Below are 23,791 nucleotides of genomic sequence, written 5' to 3' on the forward strand. Positions count from 1 at the left end.
GATCTGGATTATGGCCAGACTGTACGGCTCTGAAAGAGTCCTGAGTGATTCAGTTATGTGCTCGACTATGACACAAACCTCAAACTGCTTTCAATCTGAGATTCTTGTGGTTAAGCAGAAGGTACCCAGAAACACATCCCCACGTACTTGCCACCGTGACACACAGAGGGACTGCAGAAAGGCAGGGTCCACATCCAGCACTCTCACTTGTTGACCCTATGATCTTATGTCCACCTCCCCTTCTGGAGCCTTAGATTCTTCATCTACAAAGAACACCTACCTGGGAGGCTTCCAATAAACAGATGTTGTCATGACAATGGGGGAGAGTGGCAGTTCTGGAGTACAGGTCAGAGAATGTGCAGCAGGGTGGGGCTGAGCAGCCAGGGGGGCGGGGGAGCAGGACAGAAGATGGAGCAGGGGCAGCAGCTGAAGAGGCAAAGGGACGGTGGCCCACCCGAGGCTGGAGCATGAGGCCAAAAGGAAGGACAGGGCAAGACTGACCTTGAGGGCAGGAATCTCTACACTGTCACCGAGGCTGATGGAGCCTGAGAGGATGGTCCCTGTCATCACAGTGCCTTGGCCCTTGATGGAGAAACAGTGGTCCACAGACATGAGGAACGGTCCCGAAGGGTCTCTCGCTGGGATGGAAATCTGGGACTTCAGGAGCTAGAAAAGAGATGCTGGTGGCAACACCCACAGGTGCCATGCCCTGTCAGGGAGAGGTGAGAGCCCCAACTGCAAGCCTGTACCCTGGAAAGCAGGCCCAGGTGCCCAGAAACAGACAGCTCCCTGATTGCACACAAGCCTGGTCATGCTCTCAGCTCTCTCCGCTCAGTAAAAAGGAAAAGGGATCTAGGAGAAGAGTCCCCGGCCTCTCCCGTCGGGATGACTGCAATGGTCCAATAGGCGTCCACCCCACACCAGAGGCAGCCTGGTCATTCCCAGGCCTCATGTGTGTTCTCAGCCTCCCAATGCCTTCAGGTTATAAGGTTCATCACCATCCAGCCCCAAGTATCGCTGGGGCCTCATCTCTCAGCACCTCCCATCTCAGCCCACCCTCCAGCCCTGGGCAGGTCTGGGACACCTCCCCACCAGCAGCTTCTTCACCCAGCCAGCCCTGGCTCACCCTGCACCCCACACCACTTCCTCTGCAAAGGCTTTTCTGCCCTCTTTGCATGACCGCAGCCCCCCTCACCCATCACCACACTGGGCACACCCTATTGTAGTTGTCTGTTTAGTTGTCCCCCCATAGGGCTGCGAGCACTTCCAAGTACCTCCAACTGCTGGCACTGTGCCTGAGAGAATGACAAGCGAAATGAAGAAAAAAGCAAAGAAGATGCAGGGAGAAGAGACGGAGGGCTGCTCCCAAGGGCAGCTGCCCGTTCCAAGCACATTTGACTATGGGTAGGCCAGGGCTGGGGGGTGGGTCCCAGAACAAGAGGGTATGGAGCCTTTCTTCCCATCAAGGGCAGCCCATGGGCCATTTCTCCAAGCCCCAGCCAAGACGGACAGCTGGCCCAACTTGTGCAATAGGGTCAGCGCTTCCTCCCTGATAGCTTGTGGTTCTGCTTTTCCACCTTCTCTCCTTCTCTGGCTCTTTCCATATGCTTTCAGCTTCAACAAACCAATCTTCCTTACTCCATCTACTTGCTCGAGATGTTGTCAGACCTAATTACCAATAAACAAATGAAAATAAAAACTGCATTCTTCCTTTTATTTTGCTACTTTCTGATTTTGTATGGGAATAGGTTGTCAAAAAAGTATTTGGTAATGAATGTTCCAAAGTCTTAGTTTTGTGATAATAATTCATTTGGAAAAAAACTAGAGATTGAATACAGACTTTGGCCTGAGATTTATGCAGAGCCTTGTTAAAGGTATATGCTAACATCTTTCACAGCAGCATTCTTGTGGACTGTGCTTTAAACAACAGCCCCATGCTTCCAGACCCATGTTGTCTGGAGCCGATGAAAAAGTAACAAAGGCCTCACCAAAAACATGTGGGGTTGTTTTGTTTTGTTTTTGGCTAAGTCAGCAGTGAACACAGTCAGTGTCCAACACCTTGGCTTTGGAGATCCCGGTGTAAGAGGACAACAAAGCAGACCCTGACAATTAACCTGAGTTTGAATGCTGGCCCACCACTTGTGCACTGTAAGATCTTGGGCAAGTTACTCAACCTCTCTGAATTTTAGATTCTTCCTCGGTAAAATGGGGATAAATAATTCAAGCCTTCCAGGGCAATTGAGTATATTAATGACTATATATGTAAATAACTTAGTACAGTGCCTGGTGCATACATCATCATCACTGTCACACTGACATTGCTCTGTTCCAGGCACATTTGACTTATTAATGCATTTAATCCTCACAACAACTCTACAAGTTAAATGTTAATATTATATTCCTCTGATGGTTAATTTTATGTGTCAGCTTGACTCTCAGCTATGACTCTCAGCGGTTTGGCCAGATACTGGATTGACTGCTATTCCATAACGTAATGTAATATAATGCAATGTAACACGTAATGTAATGTAATCACTTTCCATGATGTGATCTCAAGTGATCAATCAATCAGTTGAAACAAAAGTTTCTCTGAAGATATGGTTTGCCTCCAGAATATAAATAGCAATTCTGGCAGAGCTCACTCACTTTTGACCCTGAACTCTTCTTGTCACGGATCTTGGGACATTAAGACTGCAGAAGCCTCTGGCCTGCTGCCTGACCTACGGATCTTGAGATGCAAGCCTGCAGAAGTCTCTGGCCTGGAGCCTGACTTACAGATTTTGGACTTGTCAGCCCCACAACTGTGTGAGCCAATCCCCTGAAGTAAATCTTAATCATTCAATACCTATCTATCTATCTATCTGCTTGCCTACTTGTCTGTCTGTCTGTCTGTCTATCTATAAAAGTCTCACAGGATTTGCCCCTCTAGAAAACCCAAACTAAGACATTTTGGTACCAGGAGTGATATCTAGAGTGAAAACCCAAACTAAGACAAGTTTGTACCAGAATTTCATATTCTAAAACATAGAAGTGGTTTTGCAATTGGGTAATGGGTAGAGACTGGAGGAATTTGGATGTGCTTCATAGGAAGGCCCTAGATTGCCTTGAAGACACTGTTGGTAAAATTACGGACATTAACAGCGATTCTGATGAGGGCTCAGAAAAAACTGAGAAGTGTAGGGGAAAGTTTCTATCATCAAGAATAGAATGTTGCTAGAAATATGGATGTTAAATGCGCTTCCGGTGAGGCATTAAAAGGAAATGATAAACGTGTGACTGGACACTGGAGGGAAGGGAAGGTTTTTTATGCAGTGGCTAAGAACTTGTCTGAATTATGTTCAAATATTTAGTCGAATGTAGAACTTGTAAGTGATGAATATTTGGTTGAGGAGATTTCTAAGCAAGATCTTGAAGGGGCTGCGTGGATTTTCCTTGCCACTTAAAGCAGAATGTGAGAGGAAAGAGACAGACTTAAAAATGAACTGTGCAAAATGAAATCAGAACTTAAAGATTTGGAAAATTCCATCATACAAACTAGGGAAACACATCCTAGAACTTTCACCATGGGCTTAGATACACAATCTTCTGTTAAGGAGATTAAGCCTGTGACTGATGGATCTAATGAACCACCACAACAGAAATCCCATCAGCTTCAACTGAAAGGGACGGAGACAGTACAAAATAAAGAAAACCTGTCTGCCTCCTGGAATTCTACAGGCAGGAAATGAGGCAATGGAGTGACTTGCTTGCAAATATCTGTTGTCCTCCAACAAAAAAGAAGGCACCATCCCGGGAACAGTCTGGAGATCAACAGAACTGTTGGAGGGGCCATGGTGGGCAGGGCTGCCTCCATTTCAAAGGGTGGAACCATCACCTCTGCTTCGAAGGGTGGAAAAACCACCTCCTAGGTTTAAAAGCGTCAGATCTCCACCACCTTGGTTCAAGAGTGCAGGGCTGCCATTCAGGTGGGCCAAGAGGATGGGCCTTCGCCCAGAGCTGAAGAGGTGAGGCTGCCATGCTCAAGGGCCAGGAGAATGGGGCCTTTACCCAAAGTTGACAGGGCAGGGCTGTCATGCTCAAAGGGCAGGAGAACGAAGCCACATAGGGCCAAAGGGCTGGGGTCAACACTCAGGTGGACTAGGAGAATGGGGCTGCCCAAAGCCAACGGGCCAAGGTTGCCCTCCTAATCGGCCTGGAATGTGGGGCTGATACCCAGGGCTGATGGGGCTTCCACCCAGAATCCAGGGAGCATGGTCAACACTGAGTCTAGATGGTGAGGCCATTGCCCACATAGTCCTGGAGAACAGAGGATTATTTTCAAGCCCTGAAAGCTAATGAAATTTGCTCTATTGAATTTTGGACTTGCTTAGTGTCTATGAGCCCTTCTTCCCCTCCAATTTCTCCAATTTATAATATAAATGTCTACCCTGTGTTTGTTCCACCATTATACTTTGGAGGCAAATAACTTGTGCTCTAGATTTCACAGGTTCACTGATGGAGAGGAATTTTGCCTAAGGATGGAATAAGCCCCAAGTTTCACCCATATTTGATTTAGATGATTCAGAAGATGAGATTTTAGACTTGGAGTTGATTGAAGACTTTTGGGATGATGTGATGGGGTGAATGTGTTTTATATGCGGAAAAATATGCATTTTGAGGGGTCAAAGAATGGAATGTTATGGATTGAACTGTGTCCCACAAAAATAAGCATTGTAAAGCCTAACCCCTATAGCTATGAATGTGATCCCACTTGGGAATGAAGTTTTCTTTGTTATGTTAATGAGGCCACAGGTATAGGATATGTATTAAGTCACTCCCTTTTGGGACATAAAAAGAGCAGATTAGGCACAGACGCAAAGCAGCACAGACTGGGGAAGACAGACACCATGCCACATGAAGATCACCAAGGAATTGAGGAACAGAAGCTGAAAAGAGACAAGGACATTTCCCCGGAGCCAAAAGAGAAAGAAGCCATTTGCCTAAAGCCAGCACCCTGAACTGGAACTTCTAGCCTCCTAAACTTTGAGAAAATAAATTTCTGTTCATTAAAGCCACCCACCTGTGGTATTTCTGTTATAGCAGCATAAAGAAACTAAGACAATTCCTTACTTTATTGGTGAAGGAACTGAGGCAAGAGATGAAATCATTTGCCCAAGATCACAGAGACAGTAAGTGGTGGAGCCAGGATTTGAGCCTAGCAGTCCAGCTCCACACTGTGTGCCAGTGAGCACCACCATACCCGTCCTCACTATTACCATCATTAGTGGTGCCACTACCACAACCACTGAGGCCATGGGGACTTAAGCTGTGCTGCCATGCTGCTGAGCCATCTCCTTCACCCTGGCCTGAGCCCAGACCGGCACACGGGAAGGGCCTAGCCTAGTGCAGTGTGAAAGGGTGAGACGGATGACACTGCCCAAGCTTCAGGCTGGCAGGAGCTGCTATGTGTGAGTGGAGGGTTTGACAAGTGTTCTGCAGAGCAGGGGGATGGGGGTGAGTTAGATTGTCTATGGACCCCAGGCCCGGTGTCCTTTGGTTTTTCGTTTTGGTTTATTTTTACGAGGTGGGTGGGGGAAGGTACACTAAGATCTGAGAGAGGAAGGTTAATGGACCCAACTTAGAGTCTTCTGGCCTGGGCTAGCTCTCTCTCTTTTTCTCTCTCAGGACAGAGCAGGACACATGGGCACCAGACTGAGCAAGGCAAGGGCCAGAGGGCAACCAGGATCCAAGCTGACAGTACCTCAATAAGCTCTGAGATGCCCTGTGGAGCTTCTGTTTCAGGTGCCTCTGGTCCTCCAGGCTTGGCCGCCACAGCTATAACTGGTGCCCCTCGAAACCTAGAGTGGAAAAACAAGTCTCATCACAATTACACAGATTATCAGCAGGAACAAAGTATGTCTGTGGAGCACTGGCGAATGACCAAGCACTATCGGGCATCTCTTTTTTAATCCCTTCAGAAGTGCCTCAGGAAGGCAGTATCACTCACTTCCATTTTGCAGGAAAGAAAATGGAAGCCCCAAAGGGAATGCCTTGCAATTGACAACAGAATTAAAAAGGGCCCTCTTAGGTTTTAAACTCCATCTTCAGAACCCTCCTACATCAGTGATTCCTGGCAGCCAGGCCTCTGAATAATAGACTCCTAAGAAAAACCAACAGATACATCCCTAGCTACCTGGAGAGATTCCCTGAAGAACTAGTAACCAAAAACTCCCTAAAGATGCACCTGAACTGCACCTTCACCTTCCCTATGTCTACTTGAGGGCATTCTTGCCTGGACAATGCAAAACCCTACCAGGAGAGCCCTGCCTCTTTAGAAGGAGACCCTTCTTATGACTGCACATTTAATCTTTTCCATTTAAAAAAGCCATGTAACGCTGTCAGGAAAAAAATTTTTTTGAAAAAAAAAACAAATAACCCATAATCCCACCATTGTGGTGTATTTTTTTCCAATCTTATTTTCTCTATGCATTGCCAAGGGATTTTTTTTTCATGTTTTGTTTAAAGTATGCAGAAAAATTCCATACCCTGCTAATTTATTTATATTATATCATAAAGAATTTTTGGTTGAATGATAGCAACCACAACAGTGATAATAACTCACTTAGCTAAACGAAGCATACAACACTATAGAGTTGTTACCATTGTATAGATAAGAAATTTGAAGCTTAAGGAGGCTAATTAATTTTCTCTAAGTCATTGGCTATAAATCACACAGTCAAATTCAAACACACCCCATCTGACTCTAGAATCAGGACTCCCAACTTCTGTGTTATATTCCTCCTCCTTCCCTGCCCTGGTGGCACAGTGGCTAAGAGCTCAGCTGCTAAACAAAAGGTCAGCAGTTCGAACCTACCACCTATTCCTTGGAACTGACTCAACGGCAACAGGTTTGATTTGTTTTTTTTATATAATAGTCCAGGAAGTGGGTAAGTGATTTTTTCCCCTAATGTTTGGGATATTTCAAAAATTTAACTATTTTAAATAAAACTGTGATAAACCTGCTGGTGAACATGACTGACTTTTGCCTTGGCCTTGTAATAAATTGTTAGGGTAGAAATCTGATTTAACACACATTGAAAGGTCAACAAAAATGGCAAAGTAAGGACATCCAAAAATTCTCTCATCTATAAAAGCAATGAGAACACTGGCAAAATCAACTTTTCCAGAAGTCTGAAAATTGACCAAAAGGCTGCAGTAATCTGGGGAGTGTTTATTTTTAAAAAAAAAAAAAAAAAAAAAAAAAAAAAGACTGCATCTCAGTAAGAACAAGCAAGCTATGGACATTGTAACTTGCCCTATTCCCATCTACTCCTGAACTCCACAGTAGACTTGAAACTAGTCATGTGGCAGCCACTGGAAGGAGCAAAATGGGGTTGGAGCTCCTTCAAAGTCCCATTCCCAGGGAACTGTCATTTGATTTGCTTGATAGTTCCATGGGAGACACTACCTGCAAAATTTGTCTTTATTTGGCCTGAGTTGGAGCTCATCCAGTACAAGCAGCCTTTTCCCCAAGAGTATTTTGTCAAAAACAATCAGAGCCAATTGTTTGACATCATGGTTGCCTGAGGCACATGATAACAGTTTGGGCAAATAACAGGTTGACCAAAAAGCTTAAAAGGAAAAGATGTGCATAAGGAACTCAGAAAATCTCTGTCATATTCCTGGGAATCTAGAAGGCCACATGCAAGCAAAGGACTGTGGGCATGCCCAGGGAAAGACCCTGAGAAGGCAATAAGCTCTCACCTCTGTGTAAGTTTGAGGTTCTGTACAAGCAGAAAGTGAATACTAAGGTGGAGTTATAAACTGCCTCGCCAAAAGTTGAAGACAAGCCCCAACTCACACAGAGCCCTTCAGCAAAGATTGGGAGACTAATAATTTCTAAGCATTTAAGGAAATTTCTTTCAAATCATTAGCTAACCACTGAGCTAATTAAGCACAGACTTCAGTGGCCGCACATGATAAAGAAATACAGAATTCTTTGAAAGAAGAAGAAAGTAGGAAAAAAACAAACAAACCCAGAATTAACTCAAATAAGTCACTAAACAAACAGCAACGACAAACCATAGGGACTAGGGAGAATCTGATTTCCAGAGCGTCCACGTTATATTATTTCGAATGTTCAATTTTTAACAAAAATTTGCAATATATACAAAGAAACAAGAATATGGCCCACACACAAGAAAAAGGAAGTTAACAGAAACCATACCTGAGAAAGCCCAGATGTTGGACTTACTAGACAAATACTTTAAGTCAGCTATTTTAAGTATGTTCAAAGAATTAAAGGAAACTATGTCTAAAGAAATAAATGAAAATATAAGAATAATGTCTCACCAAATAAAGACTATCTAAAGAGTCAGAAATTATTTAAAAAAGAAAGGAAAGACGAGAAGGAGGCAGGGAGGACGAACGAACCAAAAAGAAATTCTAGAGTTGAAAAGTATAATAACCAAAATGAAAAATTCAGTAGAGAAACTCAATAGAAGATTTTGGCAGGCAGAAGAAACTTGCAGATGGATTAATTGAGATCATCCAGTCAGAGGAAAAGAAAAAAGACTGAAGAAAAATAGATACAGCCTCAGAGACATGTGGGACACCATCAAGCAAACTGATATATGCATAATATGAGTTCCAAAAGGAGAGGAGAGACAGATACAAGGCAGAAAGAATATTAAGAAATAATGACCAAAAACTTCTCAAGTTTGATGAAAAACACTAATCTACATATCCAAGAAGCTCAACAAACTCCTCGGAGATCCACACCTAGACACATCACAATCAAACTGCTGAAGGCCAAAGACAAAGACAACATCTTAAAAGCAACAAAAGAGAAGCAACTTGTGATGTACAAGGGATCCTCAGTAAAATCAGCAGCTGATTTCTCATCAGAAATCATGGAGGGCAGAAGGAAGTGAAATGATATATTCACAATGCTGAAAGAGAAAGACTGCCAGACAAAAATTGTATACCCACTGCTATCAAGTCGATTCCAACTCATAACAACCCTAAAGGACAGAGTAGAACTACCCCCACAGGGTTTCTAAGGCTATAAATCTTTAGGGAAGCAGACTGTCACATCTTTCTGCTGCGGAGCTGCTGGTGGGTTCAAACTGCTGGCCTTCTGGCTAGCATCTTTAACCACAGAATCACCACAGCTCCCTAAAAACTGTATAACCTGCAAAAAATATCCTTCAAAAATGAAAGAGAAATTGAGACATTCCCAAAAATACAAAAAAATGAGAGAATTCATCATGAGCAGAACTACTATAAGAAATAAGGGAGTCCTTTAGGCTAAAATAACACTAGATAGTAACTTAATATTTTTAAGATGACAGTACTACCCAAAGCAATCTATAGATTCAATGCAATCCCTATCAAAATCTCAACAGCATCTTTTGCAAAAACAGAAAAGCCCATCGTAAAATTGATATGGAATTTCAAGGGACCTCAAATAGCCAAAACGATCTTGAATTAAAAAAAAGTTGGAGGACTCCCACTTACCAATTTCAAAATTTACTAAAGCTATAGTAATCAAAACAATGCGGCACTGGCATAAGGATAGACATATAGACCAATGGAATAGAATAGAGAACCCAGAAATATATCCTCACCTATATCATCAATTGATTTTTGACAAGGATGCCAAGACCATTCAATGGGGAAAGGATAGTCTTTTCAACAAATGGTGCTGGGAAAACTGGATATCCATGTTCAAAAAAATGGAGTTGGACCTTAAACCATATACAAACACTAACTCAAAATACACATATTATATGATTCTATTTATATGAAATGTCCCTAATAGACAAATCCATACAGAAAGAAAGTAGATTAGTGTTGTCTATGGCTGGGGAGGCCTCACGTAAATGAGTAATGACTACTAATGAGTACTAGATTTCTTTTTGGGGTAGTGGTGGTTGCACAACTCTGTAAATATACTAACTGTACACTTTAAATACATAAATTGCATGGTATATGAATTATATCTCAAAAAAACTTAAAAATTAACTCAAAATAGAACCAAGACTGACATATAAGAGCTACAACTATTAAACTCTCAGAAGAAAATACAGGTATAAATCTTCATGACTTGGGATTAGGCAATGGTTTCTTAGATAAGACACCAAAAGCACAAGCAATAAAAGAAAAACAATGGATGAATTGGACTTTATCAAAATTTTAAAATATATACTTTAGACAACACCATCAAGAAAATAAAAAGACAACCTAAATAATGGGAGAAAATATTTGCAAATCATATATATGATTATGGTGTAATACCGAGAATATACAAAGAACTCTTACAACTCAACAATAAAAAGACACAGAACCCAATTTAAAAATAAGAAAACAGTTGAATAAACACTTCTCCAAAAAGATATACGAACGGCCAATAAGCACATGAAAAGAAACTCAGTATCATTAGTCCTTAGAGAAATGCAAGTCAAAAACCCAATGAAACACTACTTCACACTCACTAGGATAGGTATAATCAATAAGACAACAAAAAGGATGTAAAAACACTGGAACCTTTATACATTGCTGGTTGGAATGTAAAATGGTGCAGTCATTATAGACAAAAATTTGGCAGTTCCTCAAAAAGTCAGACACAGTTTTTTGTTGCTTTTTTTTGGGGGGGGTGGGGACAAGATGGTAGCTTACACAGAGGCACCATAACTTCCCTAAAACTATCACTTGAGGAAACAAGAACCAACACAAATAGCAACTTCGGAACTCTAAACAACAAATGAAGTGTTGAAGAAATAGGCTGGATATCAAATCAGAGGGAGAGATAGAACAAGGGCAGTGGGAAAGCAGAGATTTGCGGATCATGCACACTCAACCTCCCACACCGTGGCACAACATGGCCATTTTGCGACAGCTACAGAAAATATGCCTGAGTGAGGATCCCAGGGAGGGAACAACATGGAAAACACAGCCCGAGACAGAGATACTGTGTAAACAGCCCTGGAAGATAACAATAAGGTGGGCAAGCTGCGTACTGGGATTGGGCATGCCTAAGAGAGTGACACAAAGGAGCAACACAGCTTTGAGAATAGGAAATCACAGGGAAGTGCTGCTAGACTAGAGTGCTACGGGCTGGACTATAGGAGCTTTAGGACAGAGAACAGAAAAAACAGATAGTGCAGATCTGGGAAAGGGCACAGAAAAAAGTACAGAAGTACGAGTGTGAGTTCCCATATCACTGGTGAGTGCAGGGAAGTCATGAAGCCAGGAATTATAGCTGGGACTACTCAGCAGCCACAGTAAACCATCCATCAGCCAGGGAGACGTTTATTGCCCAGGCAACATACTGGAAAAAATCTAGGCACGCTCCCCAGAACCGGCCCAGCACCACCCAATGAGGGCCACATGCCATATAGCACTAAGGGCCTTCTTTGCCACCCCAAGGCCACACCGCCTATCCACACTTGTGCACAGGAGCCATGCTATCCCTCAAGGGCTGCAGAGGGGCCCGTTCAACCAGCATCTCATGCCTCACCATGGGGAAGGGGCCTGCTCTCTCACCTCCAAGCAACCTGCCGTGAGAAGTCTCACATGCCCAATGCCATAGGCTCCCCCAAGTGAGCCCAACCCACCACACCCACCTGTGAGGGGAAGCCATACGCAGCTAACCAGTAGTAGCAAAGACATACATCCTTCAATAATACAAAACAAAAATAAAAGTAATACAAAGGAAGGCAAGCAACCTAAAGAGAAAGAAGCTAAGCTCTTGATGTATCAAAGCAAAAACAAAAATAAATGAAAAACCTTAATACCTCAAAGACGGTAAACAATTACAAAGCATATGAAGAGATAGGAAAGGTTGGGTCAAACAAACGACCAAAAAAAAAAGACAGAAATGGTCCCTGAGGAAGGACAGATAATGGAACTACTTGACAAAGACTTCAAAGCACTAGTATTAAGTTTCCTCAAAGAGATAAAGAAAAACACAGGGGAAAAAAAATCTGGAAGAATTCAGGAAAATAATACAAGAACAAAATGAGAAATTCAATAAAGAGATAGAAACTTTTTTTTTTAATGAGAAACTCGAGAGTTTAATAATTAAATAACAGAAATAAACAACTCCATAAAAGAGAAGAAACAGAATCGAAACAACAGAAGGAAGGATCAGAGAAATAAAAGACAGCATCTTTGAGATTACTCAGTCTGATGAGCAAATAGGAAAATATAGAAGAAAAATGAACAAAGCCTAAGGGATGTGTGGGACACCAACATAAGGAACGATATATGCATTATAGGAGTTCCAGAAGAAGAGGGAAAAAAAAGAAGTCCAGAAAGAAGTTTTGAAGACATAATGGCAGAAAACTTCCCAAACATGTAAGACAAGACATTCTATACCCAAGAAAGTTCAATGAACTCCATATAGGATAAACCTCAAGAAAAACACACCAAGATATATCATAATCGAATTCTCCAGAACCAAGGACAAAGAAAAACTTTTCACAGCAGCACAAGAAAAGTGAAATGTCACATACAAAGGGGCCTCAACAAGATTAAGTACTGATTTTTCATCAGAAACCATGCAGGCAAGAAGGCAATAGGACGATATAGTCAAAGTCCTAAAGAAAAGAATTGTCAACCAAGAATAATATACAAAATTGTTATTCAATAATAAGGATGAAATTAGGGCATTCTCAGATAAACAAAAATTAAGGGAAACTATAACCACCAGACTCCAGACTGGCCCTATAAAAAATATTAAAGGGTGTCCCTAACAACAACAACATCTAAAATATATATAAAATTTCTACGTCTTACCAACATAGAGACAAATAACCCAATAGAAATAGAAACATGGGCAAAAGATGTGAACAGATACTTCACCAAAGAGGATATTCAAGTGACCAACAAACACATGAAAAGATGCTCATCGTCATTAGCCATTTAAAAAAAAACAACAACCTGTCACTGTCTAGTTAATTCCAACTCATAACAACCCTATAGGACAGAGTAGAACTTCCCCATAGGGTTTCCAAAGAGTGGCTGATGGATTCAAACTGCCAACCTTTTGGTTAACAGCTGAGTTCTTAACCACTGTGCCACCAGGGCTCCATCAGCCCTTAGAGAGATGCAAATCAAAACTACAATGATATATCACCTCACCCCTACTAGAATGGCAATGATTTAAAAAAAAGAAAATAAAAAATGCTGGCAAGGATGTGGGGAGATCGGATCTCTTATTCATTGTTGGTGGGAATGCAAAATGGTACAACCATTGTGGAAAATAGTATGGCAATCCCTCAAAAGATTAAAAATAGTACTACCATAAAACTCAGCAATTCCACTCCTAGATATATATACACCTAGGGATCTAAAAGTAGTGACACAAACAGACATATGCATACCTATGTTCAATGCAGCACTATTCACAATAGCAAAAAGGTAGAAACAACCTAAGTCTCCATCAATGGAAGAATGGATAAACGAAATATGGTACATACATACAATGGAATACTATTCAGCGTTAAAGAAAAATGAGGTCCTTATACATGTGCAACATGGATGAACCTTGAGGGCATTATGTTGAGTTAAATAAGTCAATCACAAAAAGACAGTTTTTTTTATTTTGTTGTTGTTGTTGAGAATATACACAGCAAAAATACACCAATTCAACAGTTTCTACATGTACCACTTAGTGACACTGATTACATTCCCTAAGTTGTGCAACCATTCTTACCCTACTTTTCTGAGTTGCTCCTCCCCCAGTGACATGAGTATAAATGACTTTTTGTTTACAGTGATGGGAAAGGTGGCACCTAATGTGGGTGACCATTGCACAACTTGACTGATGTAAGTGGTATCATTAAACTGTACATAAGAAAAAGGACAAATAGGCAAATGTTATATATAATACTGGAACAACAACAACCCCCCCAAAAAAAAATGGGCTACAGATGCTGACACTACTTAGACATAACCAAATACCTCATAGGACTAGTTTTCTTGGTTTGAAGGATTAGGGTCATGGTCTCGTGGGACAATCCAGTCAATTGCCATAATACTCTTTGTAAAGGTTCTGTTCTACCTCCCAATTAGGTGAGTAGTGTCTAGGATTGTAAAACCTTGAGAGTCGCCATCCAAGATACAACAACTGGTCTCTATTATCCGAAGCAAGACTAGAAGGAAACCCAAGAATCAGAGAAAGAAATGTTCTACAGGACTAACTGCCTCCATGAACTACTACTTCCTCTAACATGAGACCAGAAGAACTGGATGGTGCCCAGCTACCATTAACTAACGTTTCGATGGGGACACAATAGATGGATCCTGATAGAAAGGAGAAAAAATCTGGAACAGAACTTCAAATTCCTGAAGAATCCAGATTAACTGGACACACTGAGGCTGGAGGAATCCCCAAGACTACTGCCCTGGGATGCTCTTCAAACCTTGAAGTGAAACTATCCCCCACAAAGTCATCTTTAAACTAAAAAATGGTTCAGCTCAAAAAGTAAAGAATGTTCTTGAAAGTTTGCAAGCAGCCATCCAAGGCACAAAAACTGGTCTCTATTTGCCTGGAGCAACAGAAGAAGGAGGAGAGTCAGGAATAGGAATAGGATATGGAATGGTGACTAATTGCCTCCATGAACAACTGCCTCCTTTGCCATGAGACCAGAAGAACTGGATGGTGCCTGGCTATCAAAACTGAACATTGTGAGCAAAGATTCTATAGAAGAATCCTGATCTAAAGGGGGAAAATGCAGAACAGAATTTCAAATTCTCATGGAATCTAGACTTTCTGGAGTCATGGATGCTCTGAAAGTATTGCCCTGAGATAATCTTTAAACATTAAACCAAAAATATCCCCTGAAGTCTTCTTAAAAATAAACAATAGTTTGGTTTAAATAGTGAAAAATGTCTGTCTTGAGCATTATGGTCTTTTAAGAACTATCCATGTGCAATCAAATTGACAACAGCAACTCAAAAGATTAGATAGGAACCTTAGAGGACAGTCAGTTTATGTTCATGCAGGAGGAACAACTCAGAGAAGAAGGGCGAGAATGGCTGCACACCTCAAAGAATGTAACCAATGTCACTGAATTGTACATGCAGAAACTGTTGAATTGGTGTTATGTTTTGCTGTGTATATTCTCAACAACAACAAAATAAATAAAACTTTTTTAAAAAGTAAAGAATGTCACCCTGAAGTACTGTGCTCTTTTAAGAAACTATCTACATGAGACCCAATGGATGACATTAGATGAGAAGTTTAGGGAGCAGTGAGTCTACATTAATGTCACTGAACAGTATGTGCAGAAATTCTTAAATGGAAGCATATTTTGATGCATATATTTTCAGCAAAAATAAAACAAAATGAAAATATACATAATTATTGTTCAAATGATGTCATATATATCCACCATCCCATCTCACATATTTATTATTATTTTGTCAATTTAATAAATATCATACATTCATTGAAATTAAAAAAAAAAAAAAAGTTAAACACAGAGTTATCACATGGCCCAGCAATTCCACTCCTAGGTATATTCCCAAGAGAAATGAAAACACATGTCTACAGAAAAACTTGTGCACCAACGTTCATAGCAGCATTATTCACAATTGTCAAAAAGTAGAGGTAACCTGAATGTCCATCAACGAATGAATGGATAAATGAAATGTAGTATATACATACAACGGAATATTAACTATAAAAAGGAATGAAGTACCAATTCATGCTACGACACAGATGAAATGTGAAAACACTATGCTAAGTGAAAGAAGCCAGACATAAAAGGCCAAATATTGTACGGTTCCACTTATCTGAAATGTCTAGAATAGGCAAATCCATAGGGACAGAAAATAAATTAGTGACTGCCAAGGGAAGGATGACGCAGAGTATATGCTAAGGAGGACAAAGTTTCTTTTTAGGGTGACAAAAATGTTCTGCAGTTAGGTAGTGGTGATGTCTGCACAAGTTCGTACATGCTAAAAGGGTGAATTTTACGGTACATGAATTAGATAACAATTAAAAAGAAAAAATATACAATGAAAGGCTTGCAACCTTTTTCACTACCACGATGAACATCTGAGATGTTTATCTCACTGCACAGACACCAATTTGAATAGTCTCTCTTCTCATTATTTTTATATATAGTTCCTTTTAATTTCTATTTCCTTAATAAGCCATACAATGTTGGACCATTTCCATCTGTTCATTCACTGACGGTATTTTAAGAGAAGCTCAGGTGGCACAATGGTTAAGAGCTCGGCTGCTAACCGAAAGGTCAGCAGTTCAAATCCACCAGCCACTCCTTGGAAACTCTATGGGGCAGTTCTACTCTGTCCTATAGGGTCGCTATGAGCCAGAATCGACTTGATGGCATTGTGGTTTGTTTTCTTTTTTGGTTTTGTATTTTAAGGAGGAACCCTGGTGGCACAGTAGTTAAAGCACTCAGCTGCAAATCAAAAGGTCAGTGGTTCAAACACAACAGCCACTCCCCAGTTGAAAGATGTGGCAGTCTGCTTCTGTAAAGATTTACAGGCTTGGAAACCCAATGGGGCAGTTCTACTCTGTCCTACAGGGTCACTACGAGCCAGAATCAACTCGACGACAGTGGGTTTGGTTTTGGTTTGGTATTTTAAAGAGACATTTCTGCACCGTTTCTAGGTCAGGACTTCACTTCTTCCAGTCACAGTGCCATCGTTTCCTTCCCCTAACCCTAAAAGCTGCTCTCAAGTGCCTCTTCGTATGTAGTCTAGCGTTCAGCACAGTAGGAGGGAGGGGCAGGGAAAGCACCTCTAGTACCAGCAACTGTGTCAGAGGCTTTGCAGTCATCTTCTCATCCCAACCTTGTAAAAGTGGGGGTCCTGAGGCTTGGTCACATTCAGTAGCTTGCTTCAGGTCATACAGCTAATGAGTGGTGGGGCTGTGCTCAAAAGTCAAGTACGAGGGGCACTGAAGACTCTGGGGACAAACAAGGCTCCAGGAATTGACAGAATACCAATTGAGATGTTTCAACAATCAGATACAGCAACGGAAGTACTCACTCATCTATGCCATGAAATTTAGAAGACAGCTAACTGGCCAACCAACTTGAAGAGATCTATATTTATGCCTATTTCAAAGACAGGTGATCCAACAGAGTGTGGAAATTATCGAATAATATTATGAATATCACACACAAGTAAAATTTTGCTGAAGATCATTCAAAAGCAGCTGCAGCAGGAGATCAACAGGGAACAGCCAGGAATTCAAGCCGGATTCAGAAGAGAACATGGAACTAGGGATATCACTGCTGATGTCTGATGGATCTTGGCTGAAAGCAGAGAATACCAGAAAGATGTTTACCTGTGTTTTACTGACTATGCAAAGGCATTCGACTGTGTGGATCATAACAAATTATGGATAACGCTGAGAAGAATGGGAATTCCAGAACACTTAATTGTGCTCATGAGGAACCTGTATATAGATCAAGAGACAGTTGTTCTAACAGAATAAGGAGATACTGCGTGGTTTAAAGTCAGGAAAGGTGTGCGTCAGGGTTGGATCCTTTCACCATACTTATTCAATCTGTATGCTGAGCAATTAATCTGAGAAACTGGACTATATGAGAAAGAAAGCGACATCAGGATTGGAGGAAGACTTATTAACAATCTGCTTTATGCAGATGACACAACCTTGCTTGCCACAAGTGGAGAGGACTTTAAACACTGATAAAGATCAAAGACTACAGCCTTCAGTAAGTACTACACCTCAACATAAAGAAAACAAAAATCCTCACAACTGGACCAACAGGTAACATTATGATAAATGGAGAAACAAGTGAAGTTGCCAAAGATTTCATTTTACTTGGATCCACAATCAACACTCATGAAAGCAACAGTCAAGAAATCAAAAGACACATTGTATTGGGCAAAACTGCTGCAAAAGACCTCTTTGAAGTGTTAAAAAGCGAAGATGTCACTTTAAAGACTAAGGTGTGCCTGACCCACGCCAAGGTGTTTTCAATTGCCTCATATGCATGTGAAAGCTGGACAATGAATAAGGAAGAAAAATTGATGCCTTTGAATTATGGTGTTGGTGAAGAATATTGAATATACCATGGACTGCCAGAAGAACGAACAAATCTGTCTTGGAAGAAGTACAACCAGAATGTGCCTTAGAAGTGAAGACGACGAGACTTCATGTCACACACTTTGGACAGGTTATCAGGAGGGATTAGTCCGTGGAGTAGGACATCATGGTTGGTAAAGTAGAGGGTCAACGAAAAAGAGGAAGACCCTCAACAAGATGGACTGACACAGGGGCTGCAACAATGGGCTCAAGCATAACAACGATCATGAGGATGGTACAGGGCTGGGAAGTGTTTCGTTCTGTCGTACACAGGGTCGCTATGAGTCAGAACCAACTGGACAGCACCTAAAAACAGTGTTTACCTTCCACCTTAAGAGTATTGTCAAAACCATGCTCTATCAGCCTGGGTACAAGCAGGTGTGTGTCCCTTCTCAAATCCATATGAGAATCTGGAAAGTGGCCGACCTTCAAAGATCAGGGAACATACTATATTTAAGTCTTATAACCAGATTAACAAAACGATTGCCCTCAAGTGGGAGTTCCTGGGTGGTGGAAATGATTAATGTGCCAGGCTGCTAACCAAAAGGTTGGTGGTTCAAGTTTGCCCAGGTATGCCTTGAAAGAAAGGCCTGAAGATCTACATCCAAAAGTATCAGTCATTGAAAACTCTGTGGAACACAGTTCTATTATGATACACAAGGGGTTGCCATGAGCCGGAATCAATCCATGGCAACTGGATTCATTTTTGTTTGTTCGTTTCTCCTCTGGTAATTTTAGTTCTCAAACCAATGAAAGAATGATAATGATATCTGTAATTAAAATACTCTGATTATTATCGTTTGCTATCACTTTCAAAGTACTGACCTACTGGATCCTTAAAACAACCCTCCGAGGTAGGAAGAAGAGTCATTATCATTCTCATTTTCAGAATCATTCATTCATTCACTAAAAATTAACTTAGCAGCTCCCATGTACAAGGCACTTAGCTAGCTGCTTTCATATATGTTACCCTATCATTCAGATATGAGGAAACAGGCACAGAGAGGTTAAATGATGGCAAAGGGTCATATGAGAAGTAACTGGCAGAAGGGAGGACCCTAGAGCTCTGCTCTCTGGTTCCAAAAGCCCTGTTCCAGAGTCCTGTCCTTGTCACTATGCTAGAATGCCCAGATGACCTCCAACATCTCCTAACCAGGAAGACAACCACTCTGCCAGATTTCAGTACTGGTCTTTTAAAAACCACACATAGAGGATGGACCCACTGCCACCCACCTAACCCAGGGCCCGGGCATAGGGGAGGGAGGACAAACCCCTGTGGTTACTCTGCTCTCTGCCCTTCTCCCCCATTTCAGGGCTCCCTACACACAGGCCATCCACCCAACGCCTCTACAAGTTCTGTACCACCTGAGCTATTCTTCTCAAAATTTTTCTTTAAAAAATTTACTTTCTTACTTAAATTTGTTGAAAAACATAATTTTATATCACTATCTAAATGGGAAATCAGAATCACTTGACATAAATAACAGGTCTAGTAGAAGCCCCCTCACCACCACCCCTTCATAGACATCCACTGGGGATGCTCTCCACTCCCTCAAGGAACCTGTGCCTGCCCCGAGGGCACACTCAGTGCCCACACTGGGGTGGCTGCTTGAGGCTTGCACCCTATGCCCAAGTGTCCAGTACATCCCCGCACTTCTGCCTCCACCAGTTAACTTTTAAACTAAACAAGAAAGAACTAAGTTATGCTATAAACTTAGTAATGCCAGTTATAAGTGTTACTGTAATAGCATAGCTTAATTTGGTATCATGAAGCAACAGCATAAAAATAGCTGTTTCTATGAGAACTAGGTTAAATGCTTTGGAAAGGTAATTAAGGCAAGTCTCTTTTTAAAAAGCTCCTGTTAAATTAGGTGTAGATAAGAAAACCATAAAAGACCTGAGGGGAGGTTGTAAACACTTAAAGAAAATTCTGCACTCAGATTGCTTTGCAAATCTTGCTTCACTTTAAACAAACTGAAGCTGGAAGCTGTAGACAGTGCTGGAAGCTGCAGATAGTGCTTCAGGGTATGGTTTCCACATAAAAGACAACTCGGAAGTCCAACCAGTGGGCTTACACCAGAAGGAAAGATGAGCCGGCAGAGTTTTACAGCAGTGACAGGTGGAACAAAGTCCTGGGATCCGGGGAGCTAGCGAGTTCCAGAACAGAGAGAAAGTACATGCTGATAAAACTGCTGCTCAGAAACTTACAGCGGAATGAGTCATTTATTGAGGGTTTCTCCAGGAAATTTAACTGGGGAAACCCTCTACAACACTGATGACACTGTTCTAATGTATAAGATGCTACCAACAGAAATGATCACACCAGAGGAAAGATTAGCACAGCTAGGGAGGAAAAGGTCCAAACAGTTAACGGTGGCTGCCTAAGGTGCTACTGGAACTCAAAAACTGCGACATTTTCTTACTGACAAATCAACAAATACTAGAGCTTCTAAAACTATAAATCCTGACCAAAAAGAAAATACAGACTATAGTTTATTGAATTCAGACCACATGAATTAAAGATAACATATGGATTATGAGTGATAATTCATGGGAAGTTAAAATTATAAATAATGCAGAAATCATACATGCTTCAAAAAAAAAAAACAAAAAAACCCCAACACGAAGAAGAGATGAGCCTCCATTTAGAAAACAAAAACTACTCACACAGAAAAGATGCACCAAACTAGTTTCCCACTGTACTGGACAACAGCTTGGACCAGTGGCCAGTAGTGTGGTGCTACAGAAAGGGGAGACACACTGTGAACACTGCATCTCCTCCTGTAAACAACATTATATTGCTGATTTTATTAAGTAAACGTGCACAGAGGCAGGCTTTAAGTTAACATCTATGTCCTTTCTTATGGTTCTCTGCTTTAAGGGATTTTTTGATTAACCAACCAGAGTCCAGTCTTAGACAAGGAATCTTCTACTGTAACTATAAAAATAAACACAAAGAAAACAAAATAAGGTTGTTAAATTCTAGCTAGATACTATTACCTGCTGAAGGTTCTGAGCCACGTTAAAAAGTTAAATCGTACCAATCTGAGGCATTTTTCTGAACTTAATCAGAAAGATTCAAAGATAACAGAAAAAGGATTAACCTTCTCAGATAACGCCCCACATCTGCCACATCCAAGTATGAATTCTTCCTTGAGACTTAGGCCCTTCCCTCATGTTCCCCCACCGAGTCACCTAAAAGGAAGCAGGCAAAGAACCCAGCCCAACAAGAGGTAACTGAAGAAGAGTCCAAGAGAAGTCCTGTCGCCAGGTCCTCCACCATGTGTAAAGGGAGCATGGGGCCCCTCTCTACAGCCAGCCATCAAACTCTCCTTCCCCAGCCCCTCCAGCCTCTTTTCTGGATTCTCCTTGTTACCTTTTCACATCCCCAGGTCTTCCTTCTTTTGGAAAACCCCTTGCTCGACCTCACTGCCACATCTAGTCAACACTCAACTTCTCTTCCCATTCTTATTTCTCAGTGAACACTTGGTTTGCTCACCAGAAGCTTATGCCTGATTTTCTTACAGCATCACTTCTGTCTCCTTCACATTCAGCTCAAGAACATTTATTCAGCCCATCCTCTTGCCTGGCTCCATGGGGGGTGAACAGCAAACAAAGGGCTCCCAGAGCAAAGGGGGTGAAGGTTGGACCACCCACTGCGGGGCACCAACTCTGTATGACCCGAAGAGGAATGGTGGGGGCGGGGAGGCAGGGGAGAGGCTCAGAAGAGTACTAATTTCCAGAAGGTCAACAATAATTTCCCAGTGGCCAAAGTCAATGTTCTCTCATTGGACTCACTTCCCCTAGGTAACACCTGACCCAGATGAGTGACAACCAGCTGGCTCCCCACCCTCCTTATCCACCCTCTCCCAAACCCTTTAGTCTCGACTGCTCCACAGACTGTCCTCTGCCTCCTCTAGGGGTCCTTCCTCCTCTGGCCTTCTCATAGGCCTCCTCCCAGTGCATGTCTTCTTCCCCTGGACTCCCCTCTTCCAGGAGCCTTTTCCAAACCTGGATCTTCAGCAAGACCTTGCTCCAATCATAGTCTTACCCTGCCATCTGCCAGCAAGCTGTTTCCCAACCCTAGCCTCCTGATTTCTGGTCCTGGTACGGTAGTCTCCTGTTCTCTCATGTCCAAGAATTCTGAGGTCATCTCTGACTGTAATGTTTTGTCGGTTCTTCTTTTGGAATATGGCACCAATTCATCCCCTGGTCTTCATTCTCAACGAGCTCTACCATTGAGAGCTAGGCCATTATCACCACAGGTCATCCACTTGCCCTTCAAACTCGGCACGGCCTCGCACCCGGCCCCCATGGCCTGAGCAGCCAATGCAGCACAACCTGGAAGCACAACCCCGCTCTCTTGCACCCTTTCAGGCAGGTCCTCAGCCCTCGAGTGTCTGTCCAGACTCTTCCCAACTCACCTCCTCAAACTCCCTGGATATATGTGTATCCAGCACCAAACTGCACTCACACAGCCCTACTCCCATCCTCTGCCTATCCTAACCTGCTTCCATCCCACAGCTCACTGACATTACCTCATCTCTCTCACCTCCACCTGCCTGTCAGAAAGGAGAGAGCACAGCCCACTTCACAGAGCTGTCTCACAGACCACACAAGCTGGCATCTGTGAGAGCGCACATGGCTGGTGGAGAAAGGACTCATGACGGTGCACCCTGTCCGACTGCACCCACCGGGCCTCTGTCTGAATTGGTTGGTGCCCTGAGTTGTGTTACATGTTCTGGACATCATCCCTGCTGAGTTATCATTTGCCCTTCTAGAACCAGTTCAAATTCCAGACTCCCCAGGCCAGAGGCAAGTTCCCCTTCCTCAGAACCCGAGAATTCACTGGGTACCGAATCATATGCCACTCTGAGGAAGCCACATCAGCTGCAGTCTTTAATCACTGGGTAAATCTCTGTTACTTCTTCCATCATTTAGTCTTTTCTGCCCAACTATACAATAAGCTCCTTTAAAGGAAGGGGCTCGATTCAGTGGTCTTTGAATCCTCACCACACTGTTCCTGGCCTGGCTGGGAGTTAGCCCTTAAAGAAAATTGGATTTATTTTCTTTTTAAAAGATAGAGGAAGTAACTCTGAGAAGTTGGAGTTTCACAAATAGCAGCTTAAATGATTGCAGGAGCCACCCACAACCCCAAAGGACAGTGTGACAAGACACTACAAGTTCATGGGAGAGATTTCCAACAGGGCCTGAGACACACTCACTCATCATTTCCACAGAAATGACAGGACTGAGATATTTGCCTTGAGAAGGGCAAGTACCCAAACAGACAGAAGAGAGTTTGGAGAAGGAAGATGGCCTCAGAGTGAACGCAGGAAGGGAAAAAAGAAAAAAAAGAAAAGAAACAGTGAGAGAAGGGAACAAGGAGGGAAGGGAAGAAATAAAAATAAATAAGATGAGGAAGAGAGACAGAAGAAGAAAAGAAACACTCGAGAAAAAAAGGAGAGAAACAAAAGCTGACATCCAGGCGGTCTGCTGTGCCAGGCCCAGTGCTGGTGCTTTCTGTGGGCTTTCCACACCCCCACGAGCAGGTGCTCCATCCCCTCCTTTCAGAGAAGCCCCGTGGCTTGCCCAGGGGCCCATCGAGTAAGAGGCTGGTCTGTAGGCCCTGAGTACAGGCCTCCCCCACGGGAGCAGATGAGGACTGAGAGGACGAGCACACGTTTCGGCCCTGAGGGAGGGCTCTGGCCTCAG

General features: G+C 42.3%; 1 protein-coding gene across 1 annotated transcript in view; it reads right to left on the reverse strand.

Moving 5' to 3' along the window:
• The window catches only part of EEFSEC (eukaryotic elongation factor, selenocysteine-tRNA specific), a 297,040-nt gene that overhangs the window by 169,126 nt on the left and 104,123 nt on the right, over nucleotides 1-23,791 (reverse strand). The window contains exons 3-4 of the mRNA XM_004368396.3: nucleotides 5,741-5,837; nucleotides 502-666 (exon numbers count right to left, since the gene is read on the reverse strand). Coding sequence (XP_004368453.1) covers nucleotides 502-666; nucleotides 5,741-5,837 — 262 coding nt within the window. The remainder of the gene's footprint in view (nucleotides 1-501; nucleotides 667-5,740; nucleotides 5,838-23,791) is intronic.

The sequence above is a fragment of the Trichechus manatus genome, unplaced genomic scaffold (assembly GCF_000243295.1).
Source record: "Trichechus manatus latirostris isolate Lorelei unplaced genomic scaffold, TriManLat1.0 scaffold00001, whole genome shotgun sequence".
NCBI classification, from domain to species: Eukaryota; Metazoa; Chordata; class Mammalia; order Sirenia; family Trichechidae; genus Trichechus; species Trichechus manatus.